A 21483-nucleotide genomic window follows, 5' to 3' on the forward strand; every position below is an offset into this window, starting at 1 on the left:
CTGCATAAAACTGTAATTGTAACTTTGTAAGCCTGTAACAACTAACAACAGATAAAGACCCTCTCGACCACAGAAATGGTCTTAATGAATGCCTGTAATTCTATCAATAAATATTAGTCAAAAATAAATCAAGCATGAAAAATTTAATTACAATACTCAAGATACTTGTATGAAACACCAATGTATGGAACACAAAAAAAACGCTGTTCTTGCCGTTGTTGGAGATAGTCTGTGCTGGGAAATTGGATCTTAATGATAATCAAAAACTAGGAATCCGCGGGTACTCCCGTTATCGTTGAGCACAAGGATTATTAGTAGGAATCGGTTGAATCCGCATAACGACCCAAACCGAATGGTTAAAGCCCATTTTATCTCATAGAAAAGATTCCAGTTCGACTCAAAATATTTTCCTTTATAATGAATAACCAGTGATGTAGTTGCCGTTTATCGAGCTGTACTGTAGTAACAATATAGTATGACAAAAGTAAAGTAGAAAAGAAGTTGCTTCAACGCACATGCCTAAGTTTGAAACTCAAGGCAAAATAGGCACCCACTCGTATTACAACGAATGACACCAGCATTCCAACAAGAGCCAAGTAATACGAACTGTGTGTCAAATCAAATTGTTCTAAAAACTTGATGGGGTATCGAAAATGGCAGTAATCTTGATAGCAGCCGAGAGGCGGACGATCAACAGTGTATAAGGATAACATGGATCCCTCGAAACCGTAGTGAAGGAAACTGAGGTACGTTATCCAGCTCAAGTAAGTTGGAATAGCGTTAAATTTGAGTACGAAACCCGATACTAACAAGAACGGAATGCAGCTGATTGGTGCAAAGTAGGAGGCTACTGGGATGTCAAACGCGGCGCCGAAAAACAGTCCGATGCCTTGACCGACTAGTGCCATAGAAATCAAGATGCCCAGTAGCATGCTGAAACTTCCTATGCACAACGGCTGGTTACTCATAAAGTATAGGGGGATTAAATATAAAGTAGGAAAGACTATCTGAAACGGAATGTCGGCCAGCGTTTTGGCAAGGTAGTACGCTTTGAGACTGTACCATTGGTTTAAATGTTCCCGAACCAGTACCTCCCTCTCGAGTGTAACTGTAATAAAGGAATTCATTAAATATTGTTACTCGCTTGATTTGTAAATAAATGATTGACTTACAAGTCAGAAATGTTGGCATCATGGCTACGTATAAAATAAAAATTAGACTAAAAAAAATCATGCCGGCGTTGTTGAATATATCGTCGGCGTCGTCCCCGATCTGCCAATACAACATGCCCATCAAAAAGGAAATACAAACGTGGAGAGTGAGACGCATTGTTGTCAGAATCTGCGTATCACGAAAGGAATGAAATGCCAGATTTATTGATTTGCTGAGAAAACACTAAAAATATAATAGTACCTTTTCTCTCCAAATGGTTCGCCAAGTTCGTCCAAGTAGAATAGAAACTTGATAATGAAACGGTGCGCCGTACATTAGCCCATCCTTATTCTTTCCTTTTTTTTCTTTTTTCTTCGAGTTGCCGTCCAACATAATGTCGAATTCGTCCTCTTCGTAAAATCCAGTGTCTAATAAAAGATTTTTTTAAATTTCCAACAGATGCAGTCGATAAAACAATTAAATTTGAATATTACCATGGCTGAGTGCAGGCGACGCTAAAATCGCTGGCGAATTTTCGTGGAAAATCCGACGACCATTTTCAATTCCAGAAACCAGTCTGGGTAGAACGTCACCATACTCTCCAGAAGCCACATCAATCGCTATTAGAGACAATGTACTGTGAATCATTTTGAAATCTTTTTCTGGACAATTCTCCATTACAAAAACCTAATTACCAAAATCTGTCGGATTGTGGTGATTAGGGCAGTCCAAATTCATCGTCTGGAGATAAGGGACTAAGGAATCCACAGGTCCCTGATACATGCACGATCCTCCTGCTACAATATAAAGGTGATCAAATAGATCTAGTAACCGTGAATTTGGCTGATGAATCGTGGCGACTACCTGTCGTGAAAACAATGGGTCATTCGAAAGTGTGCAACATTTTTTAAAATCAAATCTTTTAGATTTTACCGTGCGACCGCTTCTGGCGATATCACGCAATAGCGACACGCACTGCAAACTCGATGAGCTGTCCAACCCACTATTTCAAGAAAACAAATGTTTCATCATTGTAAAAGAAAAATCTTATGGGATGATACATTGCAATTAGTTTTCAATGGGAACGGATTATATTGATGCGCTGACAAGAGGCTACAGTAAACATGATAAATACTTGTTTTTGTAAAGCTTTGAAAATCTAGACTGATTGTATCACAAAAGGACAATGTCCTTCTTTTTTAAAGCATTTTTGACAGTTTTATCTTGTTACCTGGTCGGTTCATCCAGAAATAAAATGGCAGGATTATCAATTAATTCCAGTCCTATAGACAATCTTTTGCATTCACCACCGGATAAGCATTTCACTCTTGTTTTTTTAGTATTCGTTAGTCCTAATGTTTTCAGAATTTGCTCAATCTGTCAAGAGACCATCCACGTTTGATTCTTTCCTTTCGAAAATAAAAGTTCCAAAAACATTTTACTTACCGTGGATTTCTTTTCCTTGTCGGAAACTTTGTTTCCTAATTTCAAATGGGCCGCGGCAGTCATGTACTCATCGACAGTCAAGTTTTTCAAAAGATGATCTTGCTGTGTTACGTACGCTGACTGCTTGCGGAAAGTTTTGAACTTCCGTTTTGCTCCATTTACGTCAACTCGGCCTTCTATTCCACTTTTCCTATTGTACAGTTCGTATGTCGTTCAATCATGCACTATAGAATGTGAATTTTAAGTATCAGCTTACTTTAAGCCTGCTAAAATGTTCATGAGCGAAGTTTTTCCTGCTCCAGACGGCCCTAGAATGGCGGTTAGATGTCCAGATTTGAAGGAACCACTTATTTGGTGTAAAATGTGCTTTGCTTTTTTCCCTAGAAATCAATAAAGACATTCAATTATTTCAGAAAAACGTTGGATCACTCACTGACTAGCAATAGCATGGACATTGATAAACGTGCATCGTTTACTCATTCGGAAAATAAATAGACCCGAAATCTCGTTTAGCCTAAGCACACTCATTATGGCAAGTAATAAACAACAACTTTAAATATTCGCTATTTTATCATATTTACCTTTTCCCGTGGTATAACTTAAATTGCGAAAAGTCAGATCGAATGACGCCCCCTCTTGGTACTTTCGAGTCGATGACGTCCCTGGATTCCACTCATTAAACTTAACCGATTGCATTTTTAATTTTTCACGGCAGAAAGGTTTTGTCAGTCACAATTAAAACAAAAAGACGTCACGCATATTACTTTATCGGAATACTAAACTCGTAAACTGCATAAATCGCAAAACCATGGATGAATTCGGCGCTGTTCGATAAACCAAGTACTCACTATGGCAGCAGCACGATTGGCATTAAAATACGGGAACTGATTTTAAAAAAGCCTCATCGACACTATAACAACTCAATAAATGTTGATGAAAACCCAATCAGGAAATGGTTGCCCAATTTTTTGTTTGTGGAAATGAATCAAATTGAAACTGATCGTGAAAATACACAGCTCCCTTTTAATACGAAGAACGACAGCCGAATGATTTCTGTCTAGCCAGATCCAAATACATCGATTACATTGCCAAGCCGGTCGTTTTAAAGGTGATCGACACTTTTCCGTTATCAGTCGGGAGCGCAAACAATAATTCATATCTAAAAACATAATAAGATAAAGGATGACGTAAGAATTAAATGATAACAGGTTATTTTGTAGCTGGCTATGGCCAGAGTTGGCTATGCCTATCACGTATGTTCTACAGACTGGGCCCACCCATTCACTAATTTTGTGAATTCTTAGTTGCGTTTCGCGTTCGGTATAAGAGAAGTAGGGGAGAGGAAGCTAGTGGTCAGATCAGGATCATTTTTGGGGAATTAATCAAAAGTTTCCTTTTTCACTTTAGAGTAACCGAATTACAATGAAAAGATACCGATTTTAATTCCATACGTAGTGATCGGAATGTTGTTCCATTGTAAACACAAAAAAAAAAAAATCTCAAGCCAGGCCACCTTGTCCCATCTAAAAGATAAGTTGATGGGACGTGTGGCGTTGGCTTGTGCTTTGTTATTGATTTTAATATGAACTATCTTGACCATGTCTCAAGGTGACACAATCAGGATAAATTAGATCAGGGAATCATGCTTTGGTTGTCTAGCAAATAAGAAGTAGTCTCTATATGATTTTTCTTATCCTACTGCAATCCTTATCCTATCCTAGCTCAATAAAAAAGTATGAATACACAAGACTTACTTGATTTTGACTTCAAGATGATTTTGTGAGGGTATACCTCTATACCAGCCAATAAAGATGATATTGAAGAACATTTGGGCTGAAAACGTTCACATGGCATGGACTCTGGTTAAACAAATTTCCATTAAATTCACTAGATAATTGAGTATGGAAAACAATCAATTTGTGGGTTACCATTTAATCTTGTAGTCTGCAATAGAAAAGGTTGAATCACTATAGATTTCAGCTTCTGTCATACAACATGTCGGCAGACTCCATTACACTGACATGGACCATTTCAGCTACTTGGTCTACTTCCCATCCATACTTATGTAATTAGTATAGACAACAAGCTGTCACAAAGGATTTATTATTAAAATTAAATTGTGATTTTTTCGTATCCAATTCAAAACCCACTATGAACAAAGAACACATCTACTTGCCAGACAACTTGACCCAATCAATTTCAGCCAACTTACCCCAAAGGGCATTTTCTAATACAAACACAAATTATACTCTTAAAATAAGCCTAATGATGCTAACTTTACCTTTCTGCCTTCAAAAGAAAGAGACAAGGACCACACACTTTAGATTCAAGGAGCATGCTTTAAAAACAACATTATACTATGAATAAAGCAAAAAGCCCTGCAGGGTTAAAAAATAATGTTTGCTGCAACTTCTGTTTGCTGCGTCGTAGCTTTTTGAAATTTTGTCTGGGAAACTGGGAATTAAGTGTGGCTTCGTTTTAGCCTCGGCTTACGTAAACCTGCAGAGTCATCAAGTAAATGACTCTGGCCTCGGTAATACTGCAGTGGTAAACACAAGAATAAGGATCGATGCACATACGCATCAGCGCCTTAAATTAAATTGTTAGAACAGATCGATAAATTACATCTAAGAAGCTAGTGGATCTATCGGAAAGAAGAATTTGAGTCTGATGAAATCTAGTTTGCGAAAATGGGTAACAACCAACAATAACGGAATATTTCTAATTACAGCTCTGCAAAATTCAGGAAGAGTGCACGATAACAAGATAAAGGTCCATTTTAATCAGGACATAATTAATGTAATAGCAGGGGAATGGATAATTGATGGAATTGGACGCGCATTACCAGAGACATCAACCTGTTTCTAGGGAACAGCAGTGCTGAAAAGAAATACGAAAGGGCTTGGGAGATCCATTATTTCCTGGTATCAAGTTAATAAAAGTGCTCTTATGAGAAGTATAATGCCCTTATATGTATTTCTGCTTGTTTAAACCCTGCTATACAACGCTATCGTTGCCAGCTGCGTACCTCTGGGATACTTCAATAACTTAGATGATGCCAACGAACCTTGGAATAAGACGATAAATGCGCACCACAAAAAGGAACGTGCCAACCGTAAGGAATTTCTATTTAATTTTCTCATCAGCCATGAATTTTATTTCTTTAGTCAGGTATAAGTCTACACGCTCAGCCACTTTTATTTCCTCTTTTTTTTAACATCTATAATTTGAAATCTCTGATGATTCATGTCCCTTCGTGGCAAGTTAAAATGCCAAAGTCGATCTATAATCTATATGGCCAGCACGGACACAATCGTCCCGGGCCGCGAGGTTCCCTCTTTATCATAGCCAATATCTCGCCGTTGTGATTTACGATTGGTCACGTTCATAATAAATTCGGATTCGCTCTTCTGAGCCGAATTTATATCCTTTGCGTTTAGCCAACAAGAGGCCGTGCAAGGAAAAAAAAAGTATGGAACGCACAAAGACTCCCATCTTGCCCTTTTCCGTATTGAACTATTAGTTTCATCGTTTTTAATTGATTTAACTTTCATGCGATAGTTTTGATATTTGACGAATAACGCAGAGCAAAGCTGAAATACCGAAATATTGCATGCAATTGGTGTTCTGACTGATCGAAATAACACGTGATATTTTATTGTTTTATGAGTTTAAGTGCATCAGCTTGCCGAGTTCTCGTTCTCAAGAAGTTGAACGTGTAAAAATGTAATTAAGTCTCTCTTTTGACAGGTCGGTTGTATTTTCTGGTTTATTATTAAGATCTTTGCTCTCGGCAAAATGTTGCACTCCGCCCTTTTCGCAAAACGATGCGAGTTTCTCGAGGCGTGTCGTAAGTCCATGGCCCACATGTTTAAGCATATTCCATAACGGGTTTGTAAATTCCCGTTTTTTTTTTTAAATAAGACCACGGGACAATATTAAAATATTTCCACAGAGCGACACAGCAAATGGGGCTTGTTTACTGCAGTAAACAAGAAACAGTATAAGAAAGTTCATCGATCGATCTTGTTATATTCCTATATCCAAGTTCCAGGGGTGAGCAGTGGCTTATATTAAAATATCATCATTACTCTAGCCCACACATTTTGTGTGTCGGTAAAGTAATAACTGGCGAATTGAGTTTCGTTAAGTTCTATAAATAGCTATAAAATCCCCCTACACGGTTGCGCTGCACGTTGCGAACGTAACGTGACGCACGGCGACGAAATGGCCGGGTTTTACGGTCAACCTTTCGACCTATTCGAGGCCCCCCATTTTAGCTATAGAAGACTGAATGTTACCAAGTATAGATTGTTATAATAAACTGATATCCCTGTTTATTGCTCGCCGTCTCAAATCGATCGACCAGCGTTCCTATGACATCACCAAATTCTCTTCAAACAATTATTTTACAAGCTTCAGGTCAACCGACAAAAAGTCAAAAACCTCATTATTCAACTACGCACAGTCTTTGAAAATGGCTGTCTGGCGCCAGTGACACTGCCGACTAAGCAATCGAAGCGAATAATCCGCCTCGCTTTGCAATTCTAACCGGAATGTAGTTAAGATGCAAAATTATTCAGAATGTTATTCATGACCATTTGAAGAGGAAGTGCGCGTAATTGAACCGAGTGAATGACCGTCAATTAACTAGATATAGGTAGCGTTCCTGCTAAAAGCCTTTTGATCGGGTATAGTAGCCTTCCAAGATCTCAATTACGCAAGATAAAGCAGCCCGCGTAGTACTGCACATGTATAAGAGTCGAACGCCAGGGTTTTATTGACACTCTACATCCCTTGTGAGCGCAGCAGCCAGATCTTGAAATGACTCTTCCAGCTTCCATAGCAGCCAGTATTAGAAAATTGCATTACGGTCTTGGCACTTTCAGTTAAGGAACGCTCCCTAAGGGATCTGAGCACCGATCTCGTACAGTATACATTTAAAGTTATGGCTGCAGTATATTATTGAAAAGTCGATAGCAGTCGAGTGATGAGAAGATAAGGAATGAAATGGGACCAACTTGTTACTGCTGTGCATACCTAGCTCTAATGCACATTGACCTTTATTCATTCGGATTTTTTTTTTCGTCTGGGACAAATGGGTGACGCTGGTCTGTAGCGATGGCAACCAGACCAAAAACCAACATTGGCGTTAACTATAAGGGATCGTCAAACGTACCAAATGACCAGACGATGTCCGGATGCCTTTAAGCGAGCTATATTAGCGTTAAAATTAAGGTAATCACCCGACAGACTTGACATTTTGTCACAGAAAATTTAAACTAATGAGCTACTGAAAATTATCAGGTGGCGGTTTTGTTAAGACTGGATGAAGATTAGGCTTTTTAATCATCTGTGCGAATTATCGGAAGGCGGATAACACAATCCTTTGTATTAGTTCAATTGGGTCACAATCCATGCATATCCTTTTTGAGAAAAATTTCTTCTACGCGTTTCAAATGAACTCAAGGATAAACAAAAAGTTCAAATATGTGCATGAAATTTGCACACATTCAATATTCACAGCAGGGCAAATAAAAACCCTGCTTGAGAGTATATAGACTCAATTGCGCTTTAACGATAAATAGGATTACATTTTGTCCTTGGTTTCGAATGAATCCCGATTCAAACTTCCAATCAAGGACAAATCGGAATCCCATCAAGATAAATGACAGCCACCTGACGGAACGCACCAAGCTCTTGTTATCTCTCGGAGAGAAAGCAAAGTTAAAAAAAAAAGCATTTCTTAGCCAACCGTTGAAGTAAGAAGAAGTATTTTTTCTCACCTCCCTGGGGCAGTTTTCTTTTCGTGTTTCCTGCTCGAACTGTGAATAATCAACCCCAGCAGCTTTAGAAAGACTGTAGCAGAGTGTAGCTGACCCTCCTCTTTCGAAGCTTTCTCCTGTCTGTATTATACCCGTTTTGTAGACGAATTTCCAATGTGATTGCGCATTTCATGTCAAGGTAATCATCTATACGGTTAGGTAACTATCAGTTTTGACCTGCTTTTATTCTGTAATAGGTAATGCGGTTGATTTTGACCACCTAAAGGATCGTTTTTTCTTTGATATTCGGCTACAATTACATCGACAGTTGGTCGAAAAAAGGCAGAGCAGGATGGAAGCTGAACCAAGATCGAGCGCGTCGAGTTCCGATGGAACGAAAACGCAGAAATACAACAAAGTGACGACGACATTGGATCTTGGCTTCCGCGATCTCTGTTTCACCACGGGCAAAGGTAAGACGACTGTATATATATACACGATTGTAACCTGGGCATTAGGAAAACTTTCTCCCCTCCTGGCGTTTTCACCGGTATTTATCTCCGGCCGCGTTCCTTAATCAGTTGCGCATCAGCCAGGGCGATATTTGACTGTGTGCAGACTCCCATGTTTACGTAAAGGTGCGTTTCTCCTATTTGTTTAGGGGAAAAGGCTAAGAGGATCTTACACAAAATGAGCGGTGCCTTCAAGTCGGGCCAGCTGACGGCCATTCTAGGGCCGTCCGGAGCCGGGAAAACTTCTCTAATGAATATTCTAGCCGGCTTAAAGTAAGCACAATTCTCAAATTGATTATATAAGACTACGCCATCAATGAATAGAATCGTTTTTACTTTACTAAAAGGACGAGTGGAGTGGAAGGTCGGGTCCAAGTGAACGGAGCCGAACGGGACTTGAAAAATTTCCGCAAAAGGTCGGCGTACATCACACAAAAGGACCATCTGCTGTCCAACTTAACCGTCGACGAGTACATGCTGGCTGCTGCCCATCTAAAATTAGGGAACGGCGTCTCTAATAATAAAAAAAAATCTATCGTGAGTGAATTTGCATACGCTATTTTTAGATTTGTCAGATTTTCGAAACTATAGTCAAGATGAACATTTGATCGCCTGCAGATAGAAAATGTAATGGCAACACTTGGGCTGAACGAAACTGGACAGACACGAATCTCTTGTTTATCTGGTGGGGAATGCAAGCGACTTTCTATCGCATTGGAATTGGTTAACAATCCAACTATTTTGTTTCTGGACGAACCCACCAGGTAAAAACTGGTTGAATATTTAATTTCGTGATTCAGGTTTTTAAGTCTGGTTTCAACTTTGTTTTTCTTTTCTTAGTGGATTGGATAGTTCATCGAGTTTCCAATGCGTCTCATTATTGCGTGACCTTGCCAGGAGTGGAAGGACTGTAAGAAAATAATTCAAATTATCTTTTTTTGGAAAAAACAAATTCAATTTTACTTCACTTAAGGTGGTTACGACGATCCACCAGCCCAGTTCGAGATTACTGGAACACTTTGATCACCTCTACATCGTCGCAGGGGGATCGTGCATGTACCAAGGACCTGTTCAATCTCTCGTACCCTATCTGCACACGATGAATTTGAACTGTCCCAGCTATCACAACCCCGCTGACTTTGGTAAAAACACACACACAATACCCTTGTAGACTTGTTCCACGTGTCGGTAGATTAACCACGTACACGTGACGCAATTCGCCAATTACTAAACTCGCAAAAAAAGTTATTGATTTCAAATGAGACGTTGACTTATAGTTCATAAAAGAAAAAAAGGAAATGCGGAGGTGGACATTGTCGATATCCGCCATCGTTTTTCCGGTTTCTTGATTGTGTCGTAACTACATAGTCGACGATGACCTCGCTTTCAGTCTATACACAAAGAGCTAACACTCATCAATGTCTCCTTTGCCCCCCTCCCTACCAGCAATGGACATAGCCAGCGGAGAATACGGAGACGTTTTATCCCGACTGGTAACCGGCATAGAGAACGGACGACTCATTTATCAGGAATCGCCGACGCCGACGCTGGCGTCGCCCTCGCTAAGCCACGGTAATAGAATAGAACAAAATGATTTGAAGTTATATTTATGGTCTCAAAAAAAAAACGCCCAAATGACAGATACCGGATTTTACGATGAGGACGAAGACGTAAACATGCTGGACGGAAATAAGAAAAACAAAAAGAAAGATAAAACTCAAAACGAAAGGCTGATTTATGCAGCTCCATTTCACACACAAGTGGCCGTTCTTCTAGGAAGGACTTGGAGAACCATTTGGCGAGAAAAAGTACTCACGCCCATTTTTTATTATTCATTCAAGTTAACCTTATCCCACGATTGTCATCACGGCTCAATGATATCCTTATTTTATCGGCGTCGCTTTGAAATATTCAAGTCGAATCTCGCAAAAAAAAAAGTTAAAAGCTGGATATTATTTGACTGTGTGACCTACATATTCCCCAGGAAGGAACTGTGTACGTACAGCATAATTGTGTAATGTTATTTTTCGGCCCAGATGTTGACGATGCTCCGTTTCGCCGCCCACATCGTCGTGAGTATTCTAATGGGCATGCTGTACTGGCGGGTGGGCGACGACGCCGCCGTCATTTACAACAACGCAGGATTACTCTTCTTCAACCAGCTGTTCATCCTTTTCGCCGCCATGATGCCGACTATTGTGACGTGTGAGTATTTACACAAACACACATACACATACCCAAATCGATTCGTATTTACATTTCTCCGATATCCGGCGCCCATCTCTTTGAAATAGTTCCGCTGGAGAGAAAAGTGCTAGTGCGGGAACATTTGAATCACTGGTACAGTCTCAAAGCCTATTACCTGGCCAAAACGCTGGCCGACATTCCGTTCCAGATCGTCTTTCCTACTTTATATTTGGTGACCGTCTACTTGATGACCAACCAGCCGATGAGTATCGAACGTTTCGGCATGTTGCTGGCCATCACCATTTGCATGTCGCTGGTAGCGCAAGGAATCGGATTATTAGTCGGTGCGGCTTTCAGCATCCAAGTGGCCGTTTTCGTGGCACCTGCATGCGCCATTCCGTTCCTGCTCTTCTCCGGCTTCTTCGTCAACCTCAACTCCATTCCGCCCTACATGTCGTGGATCGCCGACGTCAGTTTCTTCCGCTACGCCTTCCAGGGCTCCATGCTGGCCACGTACGGGTTCGATCGGCCGCCGCTGGCCTGCTCTCAAGCCTACTGCCATTTTCGCTACGCTCAAAAGTTTCTGGAACAGTTCGACCTCGGTCAAAGTTCCTACTACATGTCTGTCGTCGGTTTGCTCATCTTTTTCATTTTGATACGAGTGGCCGGCTACGTTGTCTTGCGCTTTAAACTTCGCCATGTCCGCAACTGAGTTTGCTGCTCTGTTCTATTTTTAGGAATAATCCGTAGCAGAATTGTTTGATATTATTGACGCAACACTGGAGCCCCTCCCCGAAAAAAATGAATAAAACGATACAAAATGATAAATAAGAAGAATTCTATGGACAAGTATGTGTACATATCAAACTCCTTTTTTGTCAAATGCAATATAGTCTCGTTCGAGGCTTTCTGATGGCCCAATGGGAGAGTGACGCAAGTCGGACTATACAGCTCAGTAGTCTAGTATAACGCAATCAATACCCCCCCACTAGCTGAAAAGAACGAGCGTCAGCGTTGACTGATCAATAACGTCTTTGATGAAAATCTGCGAGACACACAGAGAGAAACGATTGCGTCCGCACAAAATCCCCTGTACTTCATCATATTCCTTAACAGAATCAAATGATTACACTGACGGAGGGGAGAGAGAGATGGTGACGGATGCTGGCGCCCATCTTTTTTTTTCATTTCTCTATACGAACTCTTAAAACACAAATGCTAGAAACGTTTTGCTGCCATGGAAACGGTAAGAGAAGACGAAATCAAAAAGGATGCTTTCTGGATGATTTCCGTTTCCGCTTGCATATATATACCTCACTGGGCACGGAAGCATCTTGCACTTCGACAGCCAGAGAGAAATCGATGGCGGAAGAGACTTCCTCCTTCAACTTCTTTGTCACAAAAGAAATCAACAACCTTTTTCTTTTTTGAGAAAAGAGTTGCGAGAAATCCTATTTGGATTTTTCCCGCTACATATAACCTTGTTTGGAGTCGTTCGGTAAGAATCCCTTCTTCTTGTACCCAACACAGCAGCACTCACGTCAATACAAGTTTCGTGAGAAAAGGGCAGAGTGCTGGGCTCGAAAAAAAAACTAAAAGCGAGCAATATTTTTTTCCATTTAGGTTTGAACAAGTTTAGAAACACAACGCAACTTGTGTGCGCCGACAAAAATGTTTCAAGTTTTTCTCGGTACACACAAAAAGACAAAATTTGTCCCAAGACTTAATGTCGGGAAGCTGGGACGCTGCTCATGAGGAAACGCACTGAACTTCCGTTTTTTCGTACTTCCGTTAGCCATTGGCTAACTAATTAATTGCCTTTCGGGGGCTTGTCTATTCCGCATAGACACACAAAAGCTGGGCGCGCACACCACACCCATTTCGAAGCTGACGTGCGATAATAGAATCATCAATCAGCCATTACGTGTCAGAGTGTCGCCAGTGCGACAACGTTGTCGCATCTTTTTTGTGTTTGTCCTATAGCAGCCGAGAGAACCGGAAGATTCATTACAGTTTCAGCGTGCGCGGAATTATAAGAAAGCGGGAGTGGAGATGCAGCGGCGTGCATCCGCAATGTCTTTCATCTGTTATTTCGCGTCCCACTGTTTTTAGGCGAGAAGCTGCTGTTTCCCCTCCAACAGCAGCATTTCCAATCTATTTCATGTCTCCCTTCCGCCCTCTAAAATATATATAAAAGCGGATGGGTTGCAATGTTGTTACATCATTTGCCCGTTGCCTCTCCCGAACGGAAATGCGGAAAGAATTAATAAAAGAATAAAATAAATAAAAATAGGAAATTTTGGAACACCCAGCGATTTTCTTTTCCGGCCGGCGAGCATGCGCATAACGTAAACCGCTAGCTTTTACTCTACTCTACTGCGGTCCATATATTTAGAAGGATGCAATGACGACGGGGTTGATCAGTACGTCGACATCCAGCGGATTGCTCTCATCTCGTTCTCTCCTCCTAGACAGTTGCCTAACCTTCCCCCCCACAGACTTTATTTACCCGCGTCGTGTGTTGCTTGTGCTGTGTGTGTGCCATGTTCCGGCTGTGTTTCAACTGGCACTAAAGGAATTTTTATTATTTTTTTGGGCGCACCTTATGGCGATGGCCCTCATCCAGTTTTGTTGCTGTTGGAGTACGCTCCGCAGCGGATGCTACGCCAGCGCTTTGTACACAATGGTGAGTCAGTCGAAACTATCTTGATTAATCACGTACAAAGATATTGGTGCGGTGTCTAGTATCAAAGATGTTGGGGGGGACTGTAGAGTTTCAAATTACATTTGGTCGCCCAAATATTTCCATTCTGTCGCTAATGATCCAATGGGATGTTAGATCTATTTCACGGTAACGATCACGATGGTCACAATCTTTGGAGTGGCCGAAGGAGATCCGGAATCGGCCGGATACGGAGAACTTCCGTCAAGCACTTCGCCCACAACAGATCCAGTGGAGGACCTTGAAAGTATATCGATTGCCGATGACATATAAGCCTTGGGATATCTAAAAGACGTTCAAAACTGTTTTATTTTATTTCCATTTTTTCGCACAATTCAAACAAACATGAAAAGCGCTGAAAATCCTGAATATTTGCGTCGTGACATTGTCTGCCTTGGGATTGGTTTCGACTTTCTTCCTTTTTTACGGGCTAGCCAAGGTAAACATTTCGCATGTGAGAAGAAATGGAAGCCGGCGGATATCTCTATTCAATCTAAATTCTCTATTTGCACACACAGAACCGTAGTCCGTTCCTTCTGCCGTGGGTTGTGATCGTTTCGTGTACAACAGCTGTCGACCTGATATACGCTATTTACCTGCTCATTCACATGGTATACAGAAATTGCAATTGAATTTTCTTTAAAAAAAACAAATTTGATAACACGCGATTGAACATGCAGGAATCTCTCAATCCCATTTCCGCCATGATATTCACCAGTGATTTTGTGTTAGTCATCGTTAATGTAAGTCCCGTAATTGTTTTTTAATAGCCTTTCATCAAATCGAATTGTAACCAAGAATTTATTGCAGGTCTACTGTATCCTGTGCGTAGTTTCCCAGTTTCAAGAATTGAACCGGAATCTATCCTTAGAAGGGGTTGGTGTTGTCACATTTAAATTAGCATAATAATTTCGAGCTATAAAGTCATCATCATCTAACTAATATCATTCATTCGATTCAGCAAATCGAGGGCTTGGCGGTGACGGGCGATTTCGATACCAATCATTCGAATAATCAACCGCCGATGGAAGAGATTAAACTGAGTGAAGTTGTCGCGGGAGCCGATCTACGCCAATGCCGCCCTCAATTAGGTAAGGCACTCAAATTTCTAATAAAAATAGGATGGCAATAAAAACACGACAAGTAATCAAAGGTATTGCCTTGGCATCGTCGGATGGGAATCCGACGAAAGTAGCGCGTTAATTAAATTGAATCTGGAGCGCTCGCGATGACCCCTAGCAACCGTTCCGATATGTTGTTTCCCCCTCCATGTTGTTTCCAGTATACGCTTGATTTAATATGTAGAGAAAAAAGAAGAAGGGGAAACAAAATTCTTCAGAGACCATCAGTAATGGGCAAAAGAGATGGCAAACGCGCGCGTACATATCGATCGATCCTTTGACGTAAAGATTTCATAGAGATACATAGGGTGAAGGGGGGAAAGAGAGTGTAAAGGAAATGGGGTAGAAGACAGCCGACATGTTGTCTAGTTGTGTTCTTTGATCGTGTGTCAACAAACAGCACAGCAACTGTCTTCTTTAGAAAGACATTGAGCTAAATTGGATTTTCATATATGCGTGTATACGAAATAGACGCCGTTTGCGCCGAGAATCTGTGGATCGGCTGTCAGCATCCGGATAACCCACAACAACAACGTATGCCACCGCAGGCGCGGCCAGACATTTGGCTCGACACAGATGACGCCAATCAACAACAGCAACCAGACAATTCACAGCAGCGACGCGTGACTTTCAAATGTCGACCGACAGTCAGCAGTTCCTAGTCCATAAAGTGGCCAACCCCAACTTGATCTTGTGGCTTTTTTCCCCATCTATTCTTCAATTTTCCCCCGCATCACCGACCCTGCTATAACATCGGCGCCTTTCGGGGGGAGAGACGGTGACAAACTTTTTAACTAGCCCGATGTGTGTGTTTGTGTTTCTATATCAAAGAAAGTTATAGACTCTGCAGAGGAAACTTTGTACGAGAGCGTGCTGCGCTGGGTGTGTGTGTGTTGGTGAAAGGATAATAAGGCCTTTCATCTTGCGCGGGATCTCGGCATCCTTCTTTCTTATAAATATGAAGGTTGTGACACACAGGAGGGCCAACCAAAAATGAGCCTCCACCCTACAAGATATGTAGTTTTCTCTCTCCCGCGTTGCTTTCGGTCTCTATTAGAGCGTGATGATGTCAAAAAAAACATAACAAAAGTGAATGCTTCATAACTTATTACAGTGCAAGTTTCTTCAAGAAAAGATTCGTTCGACGTCACACAAACTGTGGGTGCCTTGTTATTAGCTCGTATGAGTGTGAACGGTGTGCTAGAGACCAGGTTTCTTTTTCACGACCAATTATATCTTCCATCCCACCAGATTCTTTTCTTGTTTCATTTGCTGGGCGTTCATATGCGTGAAGGAAAAACAAGTTTAACGCTGTGGAATAAGCCCTATCCTTTTTCGCTGAGACTCTGGAAAACAACTCACGTGAAAGCTTGAGGAGTTCGTCTGTGCGGAATAATGTCGAAACAACATCAACCGAAAGCCGAGCGCTCACGACCTAGGACCTGAATAATTCAAACCGCAAAGAGCAGCAGCAGCAACAACAGACAAACTTACCACTCCATTTGGAGATGTATCCAATACGGAGTAGAGCTCGATCCATCGGTAGAAAAAGCATTTCTCTATCCTTTTTGCAAGTACATATAGATGATGATATTTCCACGAGAAAGAAAAAAGAAATTCACCGCTGTGATTAAATCTATCCTGTTTTTTTCGCTCCCCTTTTTTGGAAATGAAATTTAATACAACCCTTCCCCATCTGCGCATGATATATAAAAACAAATGTGTTTCATCTTCATGAAAGAATAATGTGCATACACTCTCTCCCATGTAAAGAATCAAAACAGCAGAGGGAAAACCCTTTTTTCTTTTTCTTTTTTCAAATCCACACATTATTTTGATCCCGGCTGCCGCCATGTTCTTTTTCGTAATGTTTTATATGGAATAATCTAATTTACTGTGGCACAGGCGGTGGCACTTTTTGGTTGCAACAACAAGAAAAAGAAAAACAATTCGATCGATTGTATACTTTTGTTTCGAGATGAAAATGCGTAAAAAGAAAAATACATTATGTATACTACATATTATAAATATCAATAATTACATTTATCGATTATTTGTTTTTCTTTTAGATAAACCAATTTTTTATTTCCCTTGTTGAATTTTTGGAGGCTGGCTTTTCTTTCTTAAAAAAACGAACTATAGGGATAGAAAATGACATTCATGTAACGAAGTGGTTGACGTTCGTGAGTAGTCTGCGGGAGGGTGGAAAGAGATATATATGTTTATGTAAAGAGTTGCTGTTGGGTCGCCGAATAAGCCGTTCGTCGTCGCTGCTGCTGGCTCTTTTCTATTTTGCTTTCATCATCTTTTTCTTGTTCGGCAGTTTGAGAGGCTGTTGAACGATCTCTAGTCAAGCGGAACTAAAATTGATTTACTCCTGTCAGGCCATCACAGCGTGTGCTGCACTCCAAGATTGAGTTGGGAAGGTGGAACTTACGTGACTACATCAGCAGCGTGAATAGGCCGCTCCCATTTTCTTTCTCTCCCGCCATTATTTTCCACCAAATCCATCCTATCCGCTTTTGATCGATTCAATGCCAAGTTCTAGCAATCCGATCACGATCTCATAGTCTTTTGAAATGAACCAAACTCAAGAACTCGGTTAGAAGACAAAAACGAATGACGTCTTCTGCCACATCGCCTAGTACACTTGAACAGAAATAAAATAAAAAAGCGGAGCCGTTGGGATTGACTAGCAAAACCTGAAGATGTTTCAGCCCAAACCATCGATTGTTTGGTTTTTAAAAAAGAAAAGAAATCTCTCCTTCCGTCTGCGGATGTCATTTCCAGGAGCCGACGTGTCTGACGTCACAATCGATCCTTAGACGTGTGTGTGTATAAATACACACAATGTGAAGATGTAAAAAAAAGATTTCGGCAAGTAATGGAACACTTTCATCAATCGCTGTTGTCTGGGAAATGTGAAAATGAGAAAGAAAAGACGAGAAATTCTCTCGGCTATCTCGTTGTGTGTGTATAACAATAGGATCGACACAAAACGCTTCCCAGGGTGACGATCAATTAGTAGTGGCTTCCTTCTTTCAAACAAACTTTTCAATAACATTTGCGGGGGTCGGCAGCGGACTGAGCTAGGGATTTGTTGTTTTAATTTTCTATTTTCCCATTTCTAAATTTAACACTTTTCCGCCTTTGTGTCGGCGCGGTTCGAATTGCACTTTGACAAATCGGATCTGCCATAAAAAATGTAGACGTAGTTCTTGTATACGGTAAATAATAGCGCACAAACTTGGGTTTTTATTCCGGTGAAACAGCGAAAAGCTTCTTGCAGAATTCTTAGAATTCATCAAATAAAATATCAAGAGTTGATATTAGGATATGGAATAGCAAAGAAGAGAAACAGTATCCAAGGAAAGTTTGCAGGCCCCTTAGCGAAATGATGATGACTAATGATTGTTTGAATGTAAGTTGATGAGGCCTCTTGTGTACGCACAAGAGTATGATTGCACCACATTGATCGGGTCGGATTATAGCCAAGGTATTTAGTTCTCTCTGTTCTCATTTATGGGGGAAAAGGTCTTTTAATAATCTTTGAATCCAGCCGGTTCATTCCTGTGCACAAATGACGATCATTTTCTGTTCAATCGACGGATGGGCGAACCTTTTCATCCAGAAACAAGCAGGCCCACATGCCTGCACATACACACACCCACCCAAGTTTATTTTTTCTCCTTTTTTTCTTTCTTTTTCCCCCGCCAGGATATATAGAAATCGATCGTTTGGTTAATCTTCGCTCCTATTCTTTTTTCTATACTCGTTCTCTCTATATATATCATTCTTCAGAAATTTCTCTTTGGACTCTATGATAGTTTGGTATAAGGCGGGCATGGTTCCAATTCTGTGTGCCACCGGTGGACATAAAAGAGGTCTGTGTTTGTGTAGTAGTAGTAGTATATATTGATATCTACTACGACGCCTATAATCAATCTGATTTCAGGTTCTCTTTCTCCCTTTTTATATGGACGGAATGACACGTTATTGATCTTACCCCACAAGGCATTTCCTATCGAACGACATTCTTCCTTCCATCGGGAAATACATTGGACTCGATGCCAAATTTTTTTTGAAAATCCCCCCCATTCAAATCGCCTTAGTTGGATATTTTTTTTTCGACCATTAATTATGAAATTTAATTATTTATTAGTGACGCAATATAGCTAGAGAGAAAAAAATGAGAACTCAGGTAGCGTGTGAAACGAACGGCACGCTGTGAGCTACCCTACTACTAGACCACGCAAGTTTGGTTCTTCCGTTTCGTTCAGATTGTCTGTCGTCTAATAAGCGGGAAACGGGAAGAAAGTGACACAACGATGCCAGCGCCACTCACGGCCTTTTTAATTTGAAAAACAATTGGAAAACTATTAGACTTGGACGGCGGAAGGTGCGAGATATCTGGAAACCAGAAAATGTTGGCATCAAAAGGGTCAAGAATAATCAAATGTGAGAAAGAAAAATGAAAGTATCAAATTCCATATGAAAAGAATCCAGAGAAAACCGACATTAAACGCATTTGATGTTCTTCAAAAGATGAAACTCTGCCAAAAATTGACGACACTTTGGCCAAGAGAAAATTCAATATGCCTATCAGTGGTGACCACGTGACTACCGTAATCATAGTGGGTGAACTTTTCTAAACTTTCAACTATGCTGACAAAATTTCCGACTGAAAATGGGCCGAACAAGTAAATAATTGACGACTTACCTCGTGGGCGACACAGATGTTCCGGAGATGTTCTTGAAGTTCCATGACGCCATTTATTGACAAGCTCCAGCAGCAGCAGGGTCGAACAATGCAGCCAAAAACTGAAGCAATTTGACGAAACATTCAGGTTCACGTCAATAGTCAGGCTGCACAATGTACACAATCTATAGGCTCCTATAGGCTGTAATCTATAGGCTACACATTTTGCTGTTTGTTGCAGTGATGGAAGGAAGAGTCTGCAAATGTTGGCAAAAGGAAAATGTGAATCCTTCCTCTTGTTTCCGGGAAGATGACAACTTTCAAGATCACTCTCGACTTTGTTACGTTAATCGATTAGAAAATCATTTTTCTTTTTCTACGATCCAATTGTTCTCTCGGAAGGGACACACAACACAAAAGGTATTATTGGCGGCCATCATTGTGTCTCGTTGATTGAACGTGTGACGACTGACGAGGATAGAAAATGAACGAGAGCAGACGAAATTTCGCAAAATTTTAGACGTTGGCGGTTGGCCACAACGATGCGTGATGAAAAGAAAAAAAAATAATTTCCATTAAACATGAACGATAAAAATAACAGAGAAACAAAAAATATAACTAAATTTAACTTTAAGGTTAATTTCTTTAATTATTTTTTTTAGAAATCAGCCGATTTAGCAAAAATCGCCGTTCACATTCGTGTCTGTAACAGTGGCCCACATTTTATTATTTTGAATACTAATAACAAATGGCTTCCTTAATTACGATCCTTTCTTCTCAACATTTCTTCCTAACGAGCAATTGGATATCGTCGAGAACAAAACGTGATCCAACAATGGCCAGGTGAAAAAATGGTACGTACGACTCGACTGCTCCACCCGCCAATAAAGTTCTGAGAACTTTGAGGCCAGATACTAAGGATTCTATCGAGAAATTACCTCTTTTCCCATTCAAAATAGTAACCAAGACGTAATCATTCAACTTCAAAGGGCCAAGGACTGTGTGGCTCTTTATGTTGATTCTCCGTTGCGGTACACAAAACATCAAAGACTCTCCAATCATTAGGACATTACGGCTCCTAGAAGCGTGAGAGACCAACACACCCATTTCTGCTCCTGTATTCCGTATACACGCTCCTGTTTGTTTCGTTTTGATATCCGCTCAAATAAACAACTCACCAGTGCGGAATTTCTTACTTTTTCCACTTTTTATCCACCCCGTCGTCATGGCACCTGCGACTAAGCGAATTGGGTTTTCGCTTCCGGTGCGGAGGCAGTGTAGCCTCGTTATCGTCCGTTGTCACATTCAGGACCAACTATGTCAACTGGGCATGAAAATCAAATCAGAACGAGTCCATCCTCTTCTTACATATATCTATCGCTTCTTTCCATTGTCGACTGCTGGCGGTGTGTACCAAACCTTTGTCGGTAATTACATTTCACTGGATAGACCGTGAGACACTGGCTGCAGAGACCAATCCATTTCTGTTTTTTTCTCTTTTTACAAAGGAAGTGGACGACATCCGGCAGATACACAAAAATCCAATCTACATCCACTCGTGCAGGTCTTCTTCTCTTTCGGAGAAATCCAGGAGAAATCGATAAACAAAAGGACCGGATCTACAAAGGCGAATTGTTATTTCTTGTAGTTTCTTTGCGAAAGAGTTGTTTTCTTTTGTATTGTTTCAGAACAAATATATAGTCATGTATGTATATATATAATATGTATAATAATAAAAAAAAACCCATTGTGTAAAAAATGTGTGTGTGTGTGTGAAACGAGTTTTGCTGCAAAAATTTAAGAAAAAACGATTAGGAAAAAATAGAGAAAAAATTAAAGGAATGCCGGACCGGAACTGGATATCAACAGCACCGAGGGC

At 40.7% G+C, this 21483-nt stretch overlaps 3 protein-coding genes across 6 annotated transcripts; 2 read left to right on the forward strand and 1 right to left on the reverse strand.

Annotated features, from left to right (window-relative positions):
• Positions 1 to 437: 437 nt before the first annotated feature.
• Positions 438 to 5830, reverse strand: LOC124199784 (ATP-binding cassette sub-family G member 1-like). Of its 3 annotated transcripts, XM_046595725.1 has the most exons (12): positions 4880 to 5203; positions 4527 to 4684; positions 4353 to 4457; positions 2855 to 2978; positions 2599 to 2788; positions 2384 to 2529; positions 2086 to 2155; positions 1848 to 2016; positions 1647 to 1772; positions 1414 to 1580; positions 1173 to 1341; positions 438 to 1108 (listed from the first exon to the last, which is right to left on the reverse strand). In XM_046595725.1, exons 3-12 carry the CDS (start codon positions 4450 to 4452, stop codon positions 507 to 509), a joined length of 1863 nt encoding a protein of 620 aa, XP_046451681.1. In that variant the 5' UTR covers positions 4453 to 4457; positions 4527 to 4684; positions 4880 to 5203; the 3' UTR covers positions 438 to 506. The 3 variants fall into 3 exon arrangements, with proteins under 3 accessions (XP_046451681.1, XP_046451682.1, XP_046451680.1); XM_046595726.1 differs by having other exon boundaries at positions 4527 to 5830; XM_046595724.1 differs by lacking the exons at positions 4353 to 4457; positions 4527 to 4684; positions 4880 to 5203 and adding an exon at positions 3180 to 4074.
• Positions 5831 to 8334: 2504 nt separating this feature from the next.
• LOC124199782 (ATP-binding cassette sub-family G member 1-like) lies at positions 8335 to 11890 on the forward strand. Of its 2 annotated transcripts, XM_046595718.1 has the most exons (11): positions 8336 to 8562; positions 8621 to 8836; positions 9025 to 9148; positions 9223 to 9412; positions 9494 to 9639; positions 9716 to 9785; positions 9849 to 10017; positions 10322 to 10447; positions 10517 to 10683; positions 10912 to 11080; positions 11170 to 11890. In XM_046595718.1, the coding sequence occupies exons 2-11, from the start codon at positions 8716 to 8718 to the stop codon at positions 11772 to 11774; spliced, it is 1887 nt and encodes a 628-aa protein (XP_046451674.1). In that variant the 5' UTR covers positions 8336 to 8562; positions 8621 to 8715; the 3' UTR covers positions 11775 to 11890. The 2 variants fall into 2 exon arrangements, with proteins under 2 accessions (XP_046451673.1, XP_046451674.1); XM_046595717.1 differs by having other exon boundaries at positions 8335 to 8562; positions 10322 to 10683.
• A 1380-nt stretch (positions 11891 to 13270) lies between these two features.
• Positions 13271 to 16851, forward strand: LOC124199795. Its single transcript, XM_046595748.1, has 8 exons — positions 13271 to 13748; positions 13902 to 14031; positions 14138 to 14223; positions 14303 to 14395; positions 14465 to 14527; positions 14595 to 14660; positions 14746 to 14875; positions 15377 to 16851. Exons 1-8 carry the CDS (start codon positions 13467 to 13469, stop codon positions 15565 to 15567), a joined length of 1041 nt encoding a protein of 346 aa, XP_046451704.1. The 5' UTR covers positions 13271 to 13466; the 3' UTR covers positions 15568 to 16851.
• The last annotated feature ends 4632 nt before the right edge of the window (positions 16852 to 21483 follow it).

The sequence above is a fragment of the Daphnia pulex genome, chromosome 8 (genome assembly GCF_021134715.1).
Source record: "Daphnia pulex isolate KAP4 chromosome 8, ASM2113471v1".
NCBI lineage: Eukaryota > Metazoa > Arthropoda > Branchiopoda > Diplostraca > Daphniidae > Daphnia > Daphnia pulex.

Coding starts and splice junctions, on each gene's coding strand:
- LOC124199784 (XM_046595724.1), bottom strand. CDS start 3,294: ATGCAATCGGTTAAGTTTAATGAGTGGAATCCAGGGACGTCATCGACT. Junction 1,773..1,847: donor CCACAATCCGACAGATTTTG/GTAATTAGGTTT, acceptor TGTCTCTAATAG/CGATTGATGTGGCTTCTGGA. Junction 1,109..1,172: donor GATGCCAACATTTCTGACTT/GTAAGTCAATCA, acceptor CCTTTATTACAG/TTACACTCGAGAGGGAGGTA.
- LOC124199782 (XM_046595717.1), top strand. CDS start 8,716: ATGGAAGCTGAACCAAGATCGAGCGCGTCGAGTTCCGATGGAACGAAA. Junction 9,149..9,222: donor AATATTCTAGCCGGCTTAAA/GTAAGCACAATT, acceptor CTTTACTAAAAG/GACGAGTGGAGTGGAAGGTC. Junction 9,413..9,493: donor ATAATAAAAAAAAATCTATC/GTGAGTGAATTT, acceptor GATCGCCTGCAG/ATAGAAAATGTAATGGCAAC.
- LOC124199795 (XM_046595748.1), top strand. CDS start 13,467: ATGACGACGGGGTTGATCAGTACGTCGACATCCAGCGGATTGCTCTCA. Junction 14,224..14,302: donor TTTTTTACGGGCTAGCCAAG/GTAAACATTTCG, acceptor TTGCACACACAG/AACCGTAGTCCGTTCCTTCT. Junction 14,876..15,376: donor CCAATGCCGCCCTCAATTAG/GTAAGGCACTCA, acceptor TATACGAAATAG/ACGCCGTTTGCGCCGAGAAT.